Source organism: Mandrillus leucophaeus, unplaced genomic scaffold (genome assembly GCF_000951045.1).
Source record: "Mandrillus leucophaeus isolate KB7577 unplaced genomic scaffold, Mleu.le_1.0 Scaffold225, whole genome shotgun sequence".
Lineage (NCBI taxonomy): Eukaryota > Metazoa > Chordata > Mammalia > Primates > Cercopithecidae > Mandrillus > Mandrillus leucophaeus.
In genome coordinates this window covers 1,597,088-1,609,474 of record NW_012102310.1, presented here as the reverse complement: position 1 = coordinate 1,609,474, position 12,387 = coordinate 1,597,088, and the positions used below count along the sequence as shown (strand labels likewise).

The 12,387-nt window shown below is 33.2% G+C and overlaps 1 protein-coding gene across 1 annotated transcript in view; it reads right to left on the bottom strand.

Annotated features, from left to right (window-relative positions):
* Positions 1–12,387, bottom strand: part of ZDHHC17 (zinc finger, DHHC-type containing 17) — a 95,000-nt gene that overhangs the window by 24,318 nt on the left and 58,295 nt on the right. Inside the window, exons 8-10 of the mRNA XM_011981386.1 lie at positions 6,843–6,968; positions 2,339–2,481; positions 915–1,015 (exon numbers count right to left, since the gene is read on the bottom strand). Of these exons, the coding sequence (XP_011836776.1) occupies positions 915–1,015; positions 2,339–2,481; positions 6,843–6,968 (370 nt within the window). The remainder of the gene's footprint in view (positions 1–914; positions 1,016–2,338; positions 2,482–6,842; positions 6,969–12,387) is intronic.

Genomic DNA, 12,387 nt, shown 5'->3' with positions numbered 1-12,387 from the left:
GCATCTCAGCTCACTGCAACCTCCGCCTCTCGGGTTCAAGCAATTGTACTGCTTCAGCCTCCCAAGTAGCTGGGACTACAGGCACGTGCCACCACATCTGGCTAATTTTTGTATCTTTACTAGAGATGGGGTTTCACCATATTGGCTGATCTTGTTTTGAATTCCTGACCTCATGATCCACTCACCTCAACCTCCCAAAGTGCTGAAATTACAGGCGTGAGCCGCAGTGCCCAGCCAGTAGTTCTATCTTTAGTTCTCTGAGAAATAACCATACTGTTTTCCATAGGGGTTGTACTCATTTACATTCCCACCAACAGCATTCCTTTTTCTCTGCATCCTCAACATCTTGTTGCTTTCTGACCTTTTAAACATAGCTATTCTGACTGGTGTGAGATTGTAGTTTTAATTTGCATTTCTCTGATGACTGGTGATGTCTAATATTTTTTCACGTTTGGCCACTTGTATGTCCTTGGAGAAATGTCTGTTTGTGTTTGTGTCCTTTACCCATTTTTTTAAATGAGGATGCTTGTTCTTTTCTCCATTACACAATATATCCATAAAACAAACCTTCACATGTAACCCCTGAATCTATAAAAATAAAAAATATGGAAAAAAAAGGGGGAAAAAGGGGATAACAATACTAATTTATGAAATGTGGATTAAATGAGTAGTCAAAAAATGTCTTTTAAACACCCAATACGTGATAGCTACTATTATTTATATGCTGTTATTAAGGACAGCTTTCAAAAGCAACCTATTAAATATTTTACAACATTATATTAGTTTACTTATTTTTCTAGGAACACTATTTTAATGTATTATGAATGAGTAGTTCAGTCCTAATGTCAAATTATTAAACATTTGTTCAAATAACAAAATTTGTTTTAGGTATGATCTTTATAACCAAAGGATATCATTCCAAAACCAGAAGAACCACGTCACATACATCCAGAATTTGGTTGCCAAATATATCCCAAGGGGCAATGCACTATGCATTGAATGATCAAAAAAGGATCTGCAAAACACAAGTTTTATAAAATATGAGCTCTATATTTCATTGTAAAAATGAGTATTTATTTAAATGAAAATGACACACATTTTGTACAGTAGGCATTTGTTTCACCAGAATCCAGAGTTCAGGATGCTTAATTTTTCACAGTCATCAATAAAAATAAGTTCACAGCTGAAGGACTCAGCAAGATTCTGAAGTTCCTTTTAATTCCCCCAAATTTAAATTATATTCCATATACTTTTCAATTTCAGAATTTTAGTGCACTCCTATTCTCTTAAAGTCAGTAACTGACTTTAGTATATACAGTAGATATCATCCAGCATATTTTTCACCAAAGATGTTATAATTTTGACAAATAAATACAAACCAAGCCTCATATTTTTCTCTGTTTCATCATTATTTCTCCTTACCTATACACTCCAGCAAAAGTTGGAGCACATCTTTTCAAGTAGAATGAACTGGCTAGCTTAGTGAAACTGAAGGGTTGTGTTTTTAATACTTAAAATTGGGGAAAAATAAACATTAATACATTTTATTAAACATAAACAGAATCAACTATCCATATAGGCAGGAAGTCTTAGTGACTTCCTATTTATACCTCTTGGAGCACCTAGAAATACTAAAATGAGATTAACTACATTTAAGCCACTCAGCATATTATAATACTAGTCATTATCATCTCTGTGTGAATTATTTTCAGAATTCTTTTCTGAAATGCAAGTGAAAATAAGATACTAAAGGATTGGAAATTAGATGGGAAATACTAGATCACAGACACCTGCCTAGGTTTGTTGTCTAAAGGTAACTTTAGAGCAATGAGATCTAAGAAAAGAAAACGGAATGATCATGATGTTTAAAGAAAAAAGAGGGAGAAAATAATCTTAAAAACTGAGCCTTCTTCATAATCATGCTTAGACTTTACCTTACTACTAGAAATAAAACCTCTTCCTTGTTTATTGCTTATGCCTTAATTTCTACAGGAAAATATAATTCCTACAGAAAGGTGAGCTCAAGTATTATAATTACCTAGAAATTAACAATATGTATAGAGTCCAACAGACTGAAATTTACTTTTACTGAAATATTTCAAATATTTCTCAAACTATGTTTTAGTGTTAAAAATTATATACTAGACTTTTATCAAAGTGCCTTTGAATCATTTAAATTAACATAACAATGTTAAAGAAATGTCAGATTTCACATATAGATGTCTAAATTCTTTAAATTAAGATCAAACGTACAACATACAAAACTAATTTTATACAAGAGTACAAATTATATTATTTCATGTACAGTTTAAAATATAGTTAAAAACAATACACTTACTTTGAAAGAAACTGTACTGTAGCCCAAACACCACCATACATTAGCCCTTTAATGAGCCAAGAATCAATATTTAGGTCTGCTATAAACCCAACCAGCCAAATAACTAGGAAAGGAGTTCCTAACATTACTTTCTGCCGAAATTCCTGTATAGAAACAAAAAATTAGAAAGTTTTTGCATGTTTCAAGTAATCTCAATCCAAACCATTGTTACCTTTGTGAAGGCATGCAACAGCAGGTGAAATTCATTCATTCAAATTTGCACGCTATATGTATCAGTACTATTCAAGGTGCTGGTGTCTGTCTTCTGGAGACAGGCATTAAACAATTTTAAATAACTTTGCTAAAATTGTGGAAAATAAGAATAGAAGTTATAGGAGTGGGTTCTATATGGTCAAATACAGAAGACGATACTAACTGCTTAGCACATACACTGGCTGGCAAACAGTTCATGAAAAAAACCACCCCTTTTTTAACAGGTGCAGTGATAACCAGAGAGACAAGGACAACTAGAATGACTGAAAGTATAAGAATTTTATCACATAAGGAAACATGAAGATGCTTGCCTGGAGTAGACATTTCAAATGATAAACAGTATATTAAAATCTTAAAATGAGATAAAGAATAAAAGCAAACCATCCATAGGCTCCTAGAGTCCACTGAATGAAGAGATGTGTGTCAGAACAAAGATCAAGGCAGAGTGCTCAACACTCCAGAGGTATTTCCATTTCATTTCTGTACTGGTCTGGTTGTTAGAAAGTCCATACATGTAAGTATAAAACCTACATAACTCTTCATAACATCTATCACAATTTTATCTTTACAGCAACCAAAGTCAGTCTACTGCCTCTTCCATGTAAGAGCCCCCACAAACTTATAGCCAGTTATCAAGTCTCTGTTCAGTTACCTTAGGTCACAAAACTATGTAAGACATTCAAGGCAGGGCACGGTGGCTCATGCCTTTAATCCCAACACTTTGGAAGGCCTAGACGAGACAATCGCTTGAGCCCAGGAGTTGTAGGGTAGCCTGGGCAACATGGCAAAAACATGTCTCTACAACAAATACAAAAATTAGCTGGGCATGGCGGCACGCACCTGTACTATAGTCCCAGCTACTTGGGAGCCTGAGGTGGGAGGATTACCTGAGCCCAGGGAAGTCAAGGGTCAAGGCTGCCATGAGCCGTGATCAGGCCACTGCACTTCAGCCTGGGCAACAAAATGAAACTCTGTCACACAAAAAGAAAAAACAAAAAACAAAACAGCTGTGGTCTAACAAAGCAGAGTATAAACACTGCCTTCCTTACTGAATACTTATCTTTCTAAAAGCTAAGGTTACATTACACATTTTTAGCACCCCTTTCATACTATCAGCTTCCACTGAAATAAGTGGGATTTTTTTTTTTCATATAAATGACCATGTCTTCCCCAGTTTGGCCACTGTAATTCATTTTCTGAACTAAATGTGTAATTTTAACTTAGAGTAATAATTAAACATCAATTTCAGGCTTTAATTTTATGCTGTAGCAAAATAACTAATCCAATTTTTTTTCTAGTAAGTATGAACTTTGTATCAAGACACTAGAGAAGATTTACTACTCAGAAGAGAGAGAACGTATGGGCACATAAAATGGTACTATAAAAATATAATGGTGATGTGCTGCTATGTGAGAAATCTCTTTTCTCCTGTATTTTATAAGGAAAATTTTCAACTATATAGTAAATTTGAAAGAATCACATAGTCAAGTATATACACCACCTAGATTCAGAAGCCTCTTTTTAAATTAAACTTCTTATTTTGGAATAATTATAGATTCACACGCAGTTGTAATAAGTAATACAGATAGATCCTAAATATCCTTTGTTCCACAGTGGTAACATCTAGCATATCACAGTAGCATATCACAACAATGGTAACAGTAGCATATCACAACCAGGAAACTAACCTTGATACAGTCCAGATACAGACTATTTCCACTACTAAAAGGATTCCTCATATTGCCCTTTTATAGCCAACTTCCCTCCTACTCCCAAACCCCCTCTAAATACTAAAGATGTCCCTCCAACTTATTAAGAAGACTTATTTAACCATAAATATGCCTGTTTAAAATCCTTCTACTTAAAAAAATCTAAGATATTTTAAAATCGTTTTCTAAAAAGACTGTCCCCCTTTCTTTTTTTTGGAGAGAAGGTCTCACTCGGTCACCCAGGCTGGAGTGCAGTGGCATGATTTTGGTTCACTGCAGACTCAACCTTCCGGGCTCAACCAATCCTCCTGCCTCAGCCTCCCTAGCAGCTGGGACTACAGGCGCACCACCACGCCTGGCTAAAGATTCCCTCTTTATCTGTCTACTAGCACTATCCAAAAATATTTTGGAATGACATTTTTATTTTTCTTAAGGGAATGACTTTTTAAAATAAAACACTATTGAATCCTAGATGTCACTATTTTCTTTTTTAGTTTTAAATATAAAACACACTTCATAGGCTAGCAAATCAAAACATGTTAAGGACTGAAACTTTTCCAATGTGATGTGGAAAAAGAAAGAACAGTCTATATAATTACAGATGCTTAATCTCACAGGTCCCCTAATCATCGTAATTTTTAAATATATGATGGTTACCTTCAACCTTTAAAGATTACTCTCCCAATCATCATAGGTTTTTAAAAGTAACCTTTATAAAAATGTGAATATATTTAAAGCTACTAATGAAAAACAGCAGGAAAAAAACTCCATTTCTGAACTGACCACAATGGTACACCAATGTTAAAATTGCACTAAACTTCTAAAGAAGTTCTTTTTTAAAAAATCATATCCAAACACATAAACCTGATGTATCATTTACTCATGCTATAAGTAACTTTACATATTAATGCAACATCTAATATTTATAAGTCATTTATGACTATATATATATACACACACACACACATATGTAAAATAAAACTTCAAAATATTCACATTCAACAAAACGAAAGCACCAACATTGTGGGATTTTCCAAAGTAACACAAGATATTTTTATTACTAGCCTAAAATAAGACAGCCATTTTTCACTCTGTTGAGCAAAACAGCTCTAAATCCTAGAAAACTGAGCAACACAAAATAAATCATTTTCTGTATCATATCTAATAATTAAATAGAAGAGTTAACATGACACGCAAAAATTGTTCATTATTCTCAGCCATAGGGCTGAAAACAGCCAAGTTTATAAACTATGAATCTAATTCTTCTAAGTAACGGACCAGGGGACTTCTCAACTGATTAAGGGAGTCCAAACTCCCATAAATAAAGGAGGCAATGCTTTCAAGTGTGCTTCTGTTTATCCCAAATTTGTCTTTTTGCCTTGGTAACAGATAGATCAATATTAACTTTAAATAATCAACATTGCCACTAGAACAGCCTAAACACGATATACAAAAGATGGTACTCAAGACTTAATGCCACTCAAGTTGTGATTACTGACAAGTTAGCAGACATCTTGACAGTTATTTAGGTAAATAAAGAAACTCTAAGGCAGTTAACTTCTTTTTTGTGGGACATAAGATTGTGCAGAACCTAGACCCCCCTCTATGGGGGGAAATATTCTAAGTTCTAGTATCATATTATTATAATTAGGCAACAGAGCCAACAGTCATACAATTTAAAACTGAAGGCATATAGATGATCTAAAATGAGCTTTCCATAGGAAAGTCAAGAATATAAGTTCTCTCTCTCTGAAAAAAGGTATACAACATATCACAAAAGAATGCAAAGCTCAAGTTAGAGCCGGAGTTGTGAGTAGTTTAAAAAGATGTATTAGAACTAAGCTATTTCACAATTTATTATCATACTAACAAACGAGCATTCACTAGAAAAACCTTTATTTTTATCTATTACTTTACAAAAGCCCAGCTGAAATAATGAACCAAAATTTACACGAGTAGCCGATGGAGATTTAAATAATTTCATACGTACCAATCCTTCTTAATTATTAGACAGCCCCAAAAGGTCACCAACCAGGTAGGTAAGAGCCCTTGGAAACTTTGTTATTTACTTTCATTTATTCCGAGTACTATATTATTTTAAAAATTACATAGAGTAATGCCAAAATTAAAGGCTGTAAATACTCATGCTAAGTAAGTGTGCCTATGAATCCTACTTAAAAAATTATATGTTGAAAATTTTCAGCCAGGCGCGGAGGCTCACACCTGTATTCCCAGCACTTTGGGAGGCCGAGGTGGGTGGATCACCTGAAGTCAGGTAAAGTCACCTGAAGTCACCATTGCCAACATGGTAAAACTCCATCTCTACTAAAAAAATACAAAAATTAGCTGGGCATGGTGATGGGCACCTATAACCCCAGCTACTCAGGAGGCTGAGGCACGAGAATCACTTTAAACCAGGAGGCAGAGGCTGCAGTGAGCCAAAATCTCGCCACTGCACTCCGGCCTGGGCGACAAGAGCAAAACTCCATTTCCAAAAAAAAAAAAAAAGAAAGAAAAAACAAAATCTTCAGTTATGAGTTTACCTTATCAGCTTTCAGCTTTCTAAGGAAGGACGGATTGTCATATCCTTTTGCTTGCCTTGCCTCTTGTAAGTGGTTGATCATCCACACATTTTTTCTCTGTTTTGCCAAATCAAGTGCTGATTCGCCCTGATAATATAAATAGAAGAAATTCCTATTAAAAATTTAAAAGCAGCATATCTTAGTTACCTCTAAAGAACTTCTGTAAAAATTAATTTACTGCCCTATTAACATTGTTTTGACATTGTGTAAAATAATTACTAAAAACACCTGCATCATTATATATTTCTTATTATGCTTTCCCAAAGAATAATCACAAAATGTATTTTCTCATCATATTCTGTAGATTTTATTTTTGCCTGCATTTTGACATATTAGAGAGCAAATCAAAAAGTAGGTATTTTAGTACCTGCTGGATCAGAGGCTATCACTAAGTTTATCAGTTATTTCATATTCTTTAAAAATTTCATTAGTAATAGTTATTGCTACAAAACACTTTGCTACAATATCAAGTTGCCAGAAATCTCTCAGTTTTATTTCAACAATGATAAGAGTCTTCAGAAGAGAATAGGAAAGAAAAGGAAAAGTTAGTCTCTACTTCTATCACTATTGTTCTGGCATTCTTGATTTATATTCATTCACCCATCCAGAAGTTTCCAAAGTAAATGAGAAATGATTTTTAAAAATAACAAATTCAAGTTATGAATTTGTATCCCCCTTTAATCCTAAGAAAAAGAATGCCAGGGAATTTACCTGATAGGAATAAAATGTATCAAAGTAAGAAACAAATAAGCATTCCCAATTTTAGGTCTATGCTTCTTTTTGCCTTAACTAATTTAAAATTTAAAATCTTATTTCTCCTTTTGCAAATCAGTCAGACACCTACATTTCCATTCTATTTAATGTCTTCCACTATTTATCTACTTCTTCCAGTAGAAAAATGAAACTTTAAATGCTTACCAAAGTTTCAAGAATGGAAAGATGAATATTCAAAATTACTTTTAAAAAGTAAAAAACACTGAAATTTTATTTCCAAAAACAAGGTCAAAAAGAATAAAGCCATAAAGAGCCTTGGGGTGCCTTATTTATGAGGAATGATTACTTATCAAGTATAGGGTTTATTTTTTAATATTAAAAAATAAAAATAAACAACAAAACACACCACTGCCACCAACAGCAACAACTATTACAAAACAACAATAACAACAAAAAGCCCAATCAATCCTTTAACATAAAGATCAATGGTATTTAGTAAGAAATGGGCTAATCTAGGAGTCTTCCACAAATAGGGATATTTACTTTAAAATATAGCCTTACCTATTCCAAAATTCCATCACCTAAGTTGTCAGAACCAACTAATTAATCCAAACTATAAAGATTACCTGAATAAAAGCAATCCCTTGGGTAACAACTCCCCGGGAATATCCTGCAGTTGCCTCGGTCCAGCTGAGCATCCCTTCCACTAGAAGGCCATGTGACACCTAAGGATTGCCTAGACAAAAAGATTGAGGGAGCTTTAAAATATCTTTCAACTACTCCTCTAGTCATCTAACTATTTTTGTATAGTTATTTTATTCAGCTGGTAAAATAAACACTCAATTCATTTAAGGAAGTATATTGAAACCAGGGTTCTGAGTTAAGTCTGTTTTTATTTGATCACTCCATGTCTCAGCCAAAATAATAAATAATACTAACAATAGCAACAACAGCAAGAATTTACATGGAGTAATTATAGACTATGTAACTGTTAATAAAAGAAATTATTCAAACGTTTTGGTCAGATAAACATTATGGTTGGGGGTAAGATCACTCAACATTTCACCTATGTAAGGTTGAATTTCATTGTCAAAATTTAAAAAAAAATTTCCTTGGAGACCATCTAGGTCAGGTATTTAAGAGGTAATACAAAACTATTTTCTAAAAACAGTTTCTTACCTCATTTCAAGAAACTATAAAAGAGGTCTTTCGATACGTTAACGAACAGAGCTCAGTAATTTTACATTCTGTACAAGCTAAAAACTATGTCCTTTGATAAGTTTAGAAAGAAAAGATTATAACTGCTTGGGCAGCACTCAGAGATTAACTGTTCCTCCCAAACTCAATTCATCTAAATTTATCAGTATAACCAAAAACATATGCTAAGGATTATTATTTTTTTAATCACAAACGAGATACTACCACAAAAGGGATTACTGGGTAGGCCATAATTGTGTTTTGTTTCCTATTCTCAGTATTCCAAATCACTTGTTTCCCCTGTTGCTGCTTTACAAGAAGAGATTTAAATTTATTTCATGTAGCTATTATCTATGGGCTTAGTTCTTAAATTCTTTTGAGTCTTTTCTGATGACAGCCACTTTTCTTCTTCCCAGAAGAATGCTGATACATGTTAACTGTTTTTCAACAATTTCAGGGGTCCATGGACCCACACCTTCCCCAACCAAAGTCCACTGGGAGGACTCCAGATAAAAGAAACCTAGAGTATACAGCTATTTCTGATCCTTCTGAAGATGAAAACAGCAATTTTAAAGTTACCTATCATTTAGTATAAATTGTCTTTAAAGTAAGTTCTATCTTATTTTGATAAAGGAACATTTGTTTATACATGAAAAGAACTGAGCAACTAATATGTAAAGGTAAATCTCTAGTTAATGTAAAGAAAGATTTCTAAGAAACTTATATATAGAAAATAGGTATTTTAGAGAAAGGGGATCTTATAGAATTATTATAACACAGTGTAATTTTTCATATTCTTTGAAAAATATAACTTTTTATAGCTATTAAAGCCATAGCCAGATTTGCAGGCTGCAACTTCTTGTTATAATCCATTATTATTCTTTCTTAAGACTTAAAAATGGAAAAATACATAGGTATAAATAAATTTGGTTAAATTCCTGGACCAATATTGTAGGTATTTTCTTAAATAAATGCTTCCTTTTCAAAACTGGCAGCAATTTAAGTTTACTTAATTAGCTTAATAGTTAACACAGCTAAAAGACACCACTTCATATTAAATATTACCAAACAGAACCAATTCCTATCACCTTCACCACAAAAAGTACTTCTCCTTCAGTCTTCACAATCTCAACATGTGATATCACAAGATGCTCAGTTACCCAAAACAAAACCTGAGTCATCAATGATGGTTTCTTTTATCCCTATACCTAATCTACCTTCTTATTTCTACTTTAAAATATCCTCTCCAAATGCAGTCATTTCTCTCTACCTCTACTCCTCTGATCCTAGGCTAAGCTAACATTATCACTTGTCTGATTTATGGCAACAGTCTAACCAATCTCTATCTTTTCCATTTGCCTAACTCTTCAATGCATTCTCCATACATCAACCAAAGTAATGTTTAAAAAATATTTAAAACAAAAAGCAGATCATATAATCAGCCTACATAAATCCTTTCAACTGTTTCCCATGACTGAGAATACAATTAAAGCTCCTCATCATTTCATTGCATTGCATGATATAGCACCTGCCTCTCTCCAAGTGACTTCACCACCTTGCTCACTGTACTCTGGCCACACTGTCCTTATTTCTGCACCTCAAACATGGCAATCTCACTCCTGTTTAAGACCTCGCACTTGCATGTTCCTCTACATGGGAAGTTTTTTCCCATGTATCTCTGTATAACTGATCCCTTCTCATTACATAATTCTGAAAGCAAATGTCATCTCCTCAGAGGCATTCCCAAATCACTCTCATCGGATGTGGTCCTACCATCCCAGTCCCTCTATCACATTTGCCTTTTATTATTATTCACTTATTGGCTGTTTCCTCAACAGAATGTATGTTCTGAAAGAATAGGGATCTTATCTGTCTTGAACAATGTGACTCCCCACCACCCACCATTGAACAAGAATTTGTTAAATGAATAAAAACATGGTTTCTATTAGAAGGTGATGACTTAAGTATGTTGGGAATGCCTCTGAGGCAGATCCTCATTTTAAAAAAAGGCATTTGATAGTCATTTCATCTTTTTAATTATATACAAATTGCTTTTAAAACAAAAATCTACTTTGTCACCAGTGTAGATACAGATAATTTTTCTCCTGAAAGTATAAATGTTCCCTGAGCAAATACAATAAATTCCATTTATTTTCTTTAGAAGTACCATCACTCCAGAAGCTACCAGGGAATTACATGAAAAAAATTTTCTGTCAACAGCCAACCTTGATTACATGTGACAGATAAAGTTTAAACATTAATAAAAAGAACATAACTAAAAAAAAAATTGAATTTAAATAAAAGCTTTAAGGTATAATAATTAGCTCAATTACAGACACTGTAGACTCTGGAAAGTATTCACATGAACTACAACAGTTAAGGAAGCTACATTCTATTTCATTGTTTCTTGGTACCAAATAACTCTTGTGCCTGAACCTATAAAACATTAAAAATACAAAGTTCAAAATCATTTAAATAATTTTAAATATCTCTACTCTTACCATTAACTTTCTGTTGAAATTTGCTGTATTCATTTTACTAAGAGTAATTTAAAAGTTTATGCAATGGCTAATGAGAAGTACAAGTCTTCATTGTTGGCTTGAAAAGACACTGAATTTAAAAACCATTCCTCAAATCCCAATGACTGTGACTGAATTTAACCTAATTTTATATGAACAGAAAATATACTTTTAAAAGCTCTAAAAATATACAACACTAGTTTCAAACTCCAGAACTGTGTAGTCATTTTACTGTCATAATTCTTTGGTATTACTGTAATTTCTGTATACTGATATGGCTATTGACAGAAGGTCTACAGAGTCTTACTATTTGCCAAACTAAAATTAATCCTGTTTTTTCAATAATACTAAGTATCTTTAAATGTATTCCTCGCACATGATCACCTTAGGAATGGCTGTCTGGTAGCAAAGAGAAAAAAAGTAGTAACACTCTAATTCAGATAATAAAACATGAGGTAATCTCACATAATTTTCTTATAGGTATATTGATCATGTTTAGTCAAACTTCTCTTTTCTTAACCTTCAGACCTGGGGTCAGCTAATTTACTCATTCCAGTGTTATAAACTTTTAAGAGCATCCTATTTAAAAACATTTAAAAAGCAAACATTTCTTTCTCTATAATTTCTGAAGTGGCAGAGAGGTATCCTAGCAGTCACGAAAACTACCTTCGGTAAAACTCAAGACTACATAAATCTTCATTTACTCAGTCAATAAATACCTAGAGTGCCCATCGAGTATCAGGCACTATGATATGCTGACTTTCTTCTTTCCCTATGGTTAGTGGCAGATACGGAACTATTCTGATCACTTTTGTTAGGGACAAGAAGATTTGAAATTTTTTTAAAAGGAAAGAAAGAAAAAAACATATGATTTTATCAATATCTTACAGTTTCTAATATTAATTTACTTTTAAGTAAATGTTTGTAATTAGACTCTCTCTAAAAATTGATAAGCTTAATAAATTATGCTCTATAAAACTAGTCAGTAACTGAATCAAGGAAGAACAAACTATTCATTGGAACATAAACAGATACCCTGATCCAGCAGGAGACAACCTACTTTTTGATTGGCCATT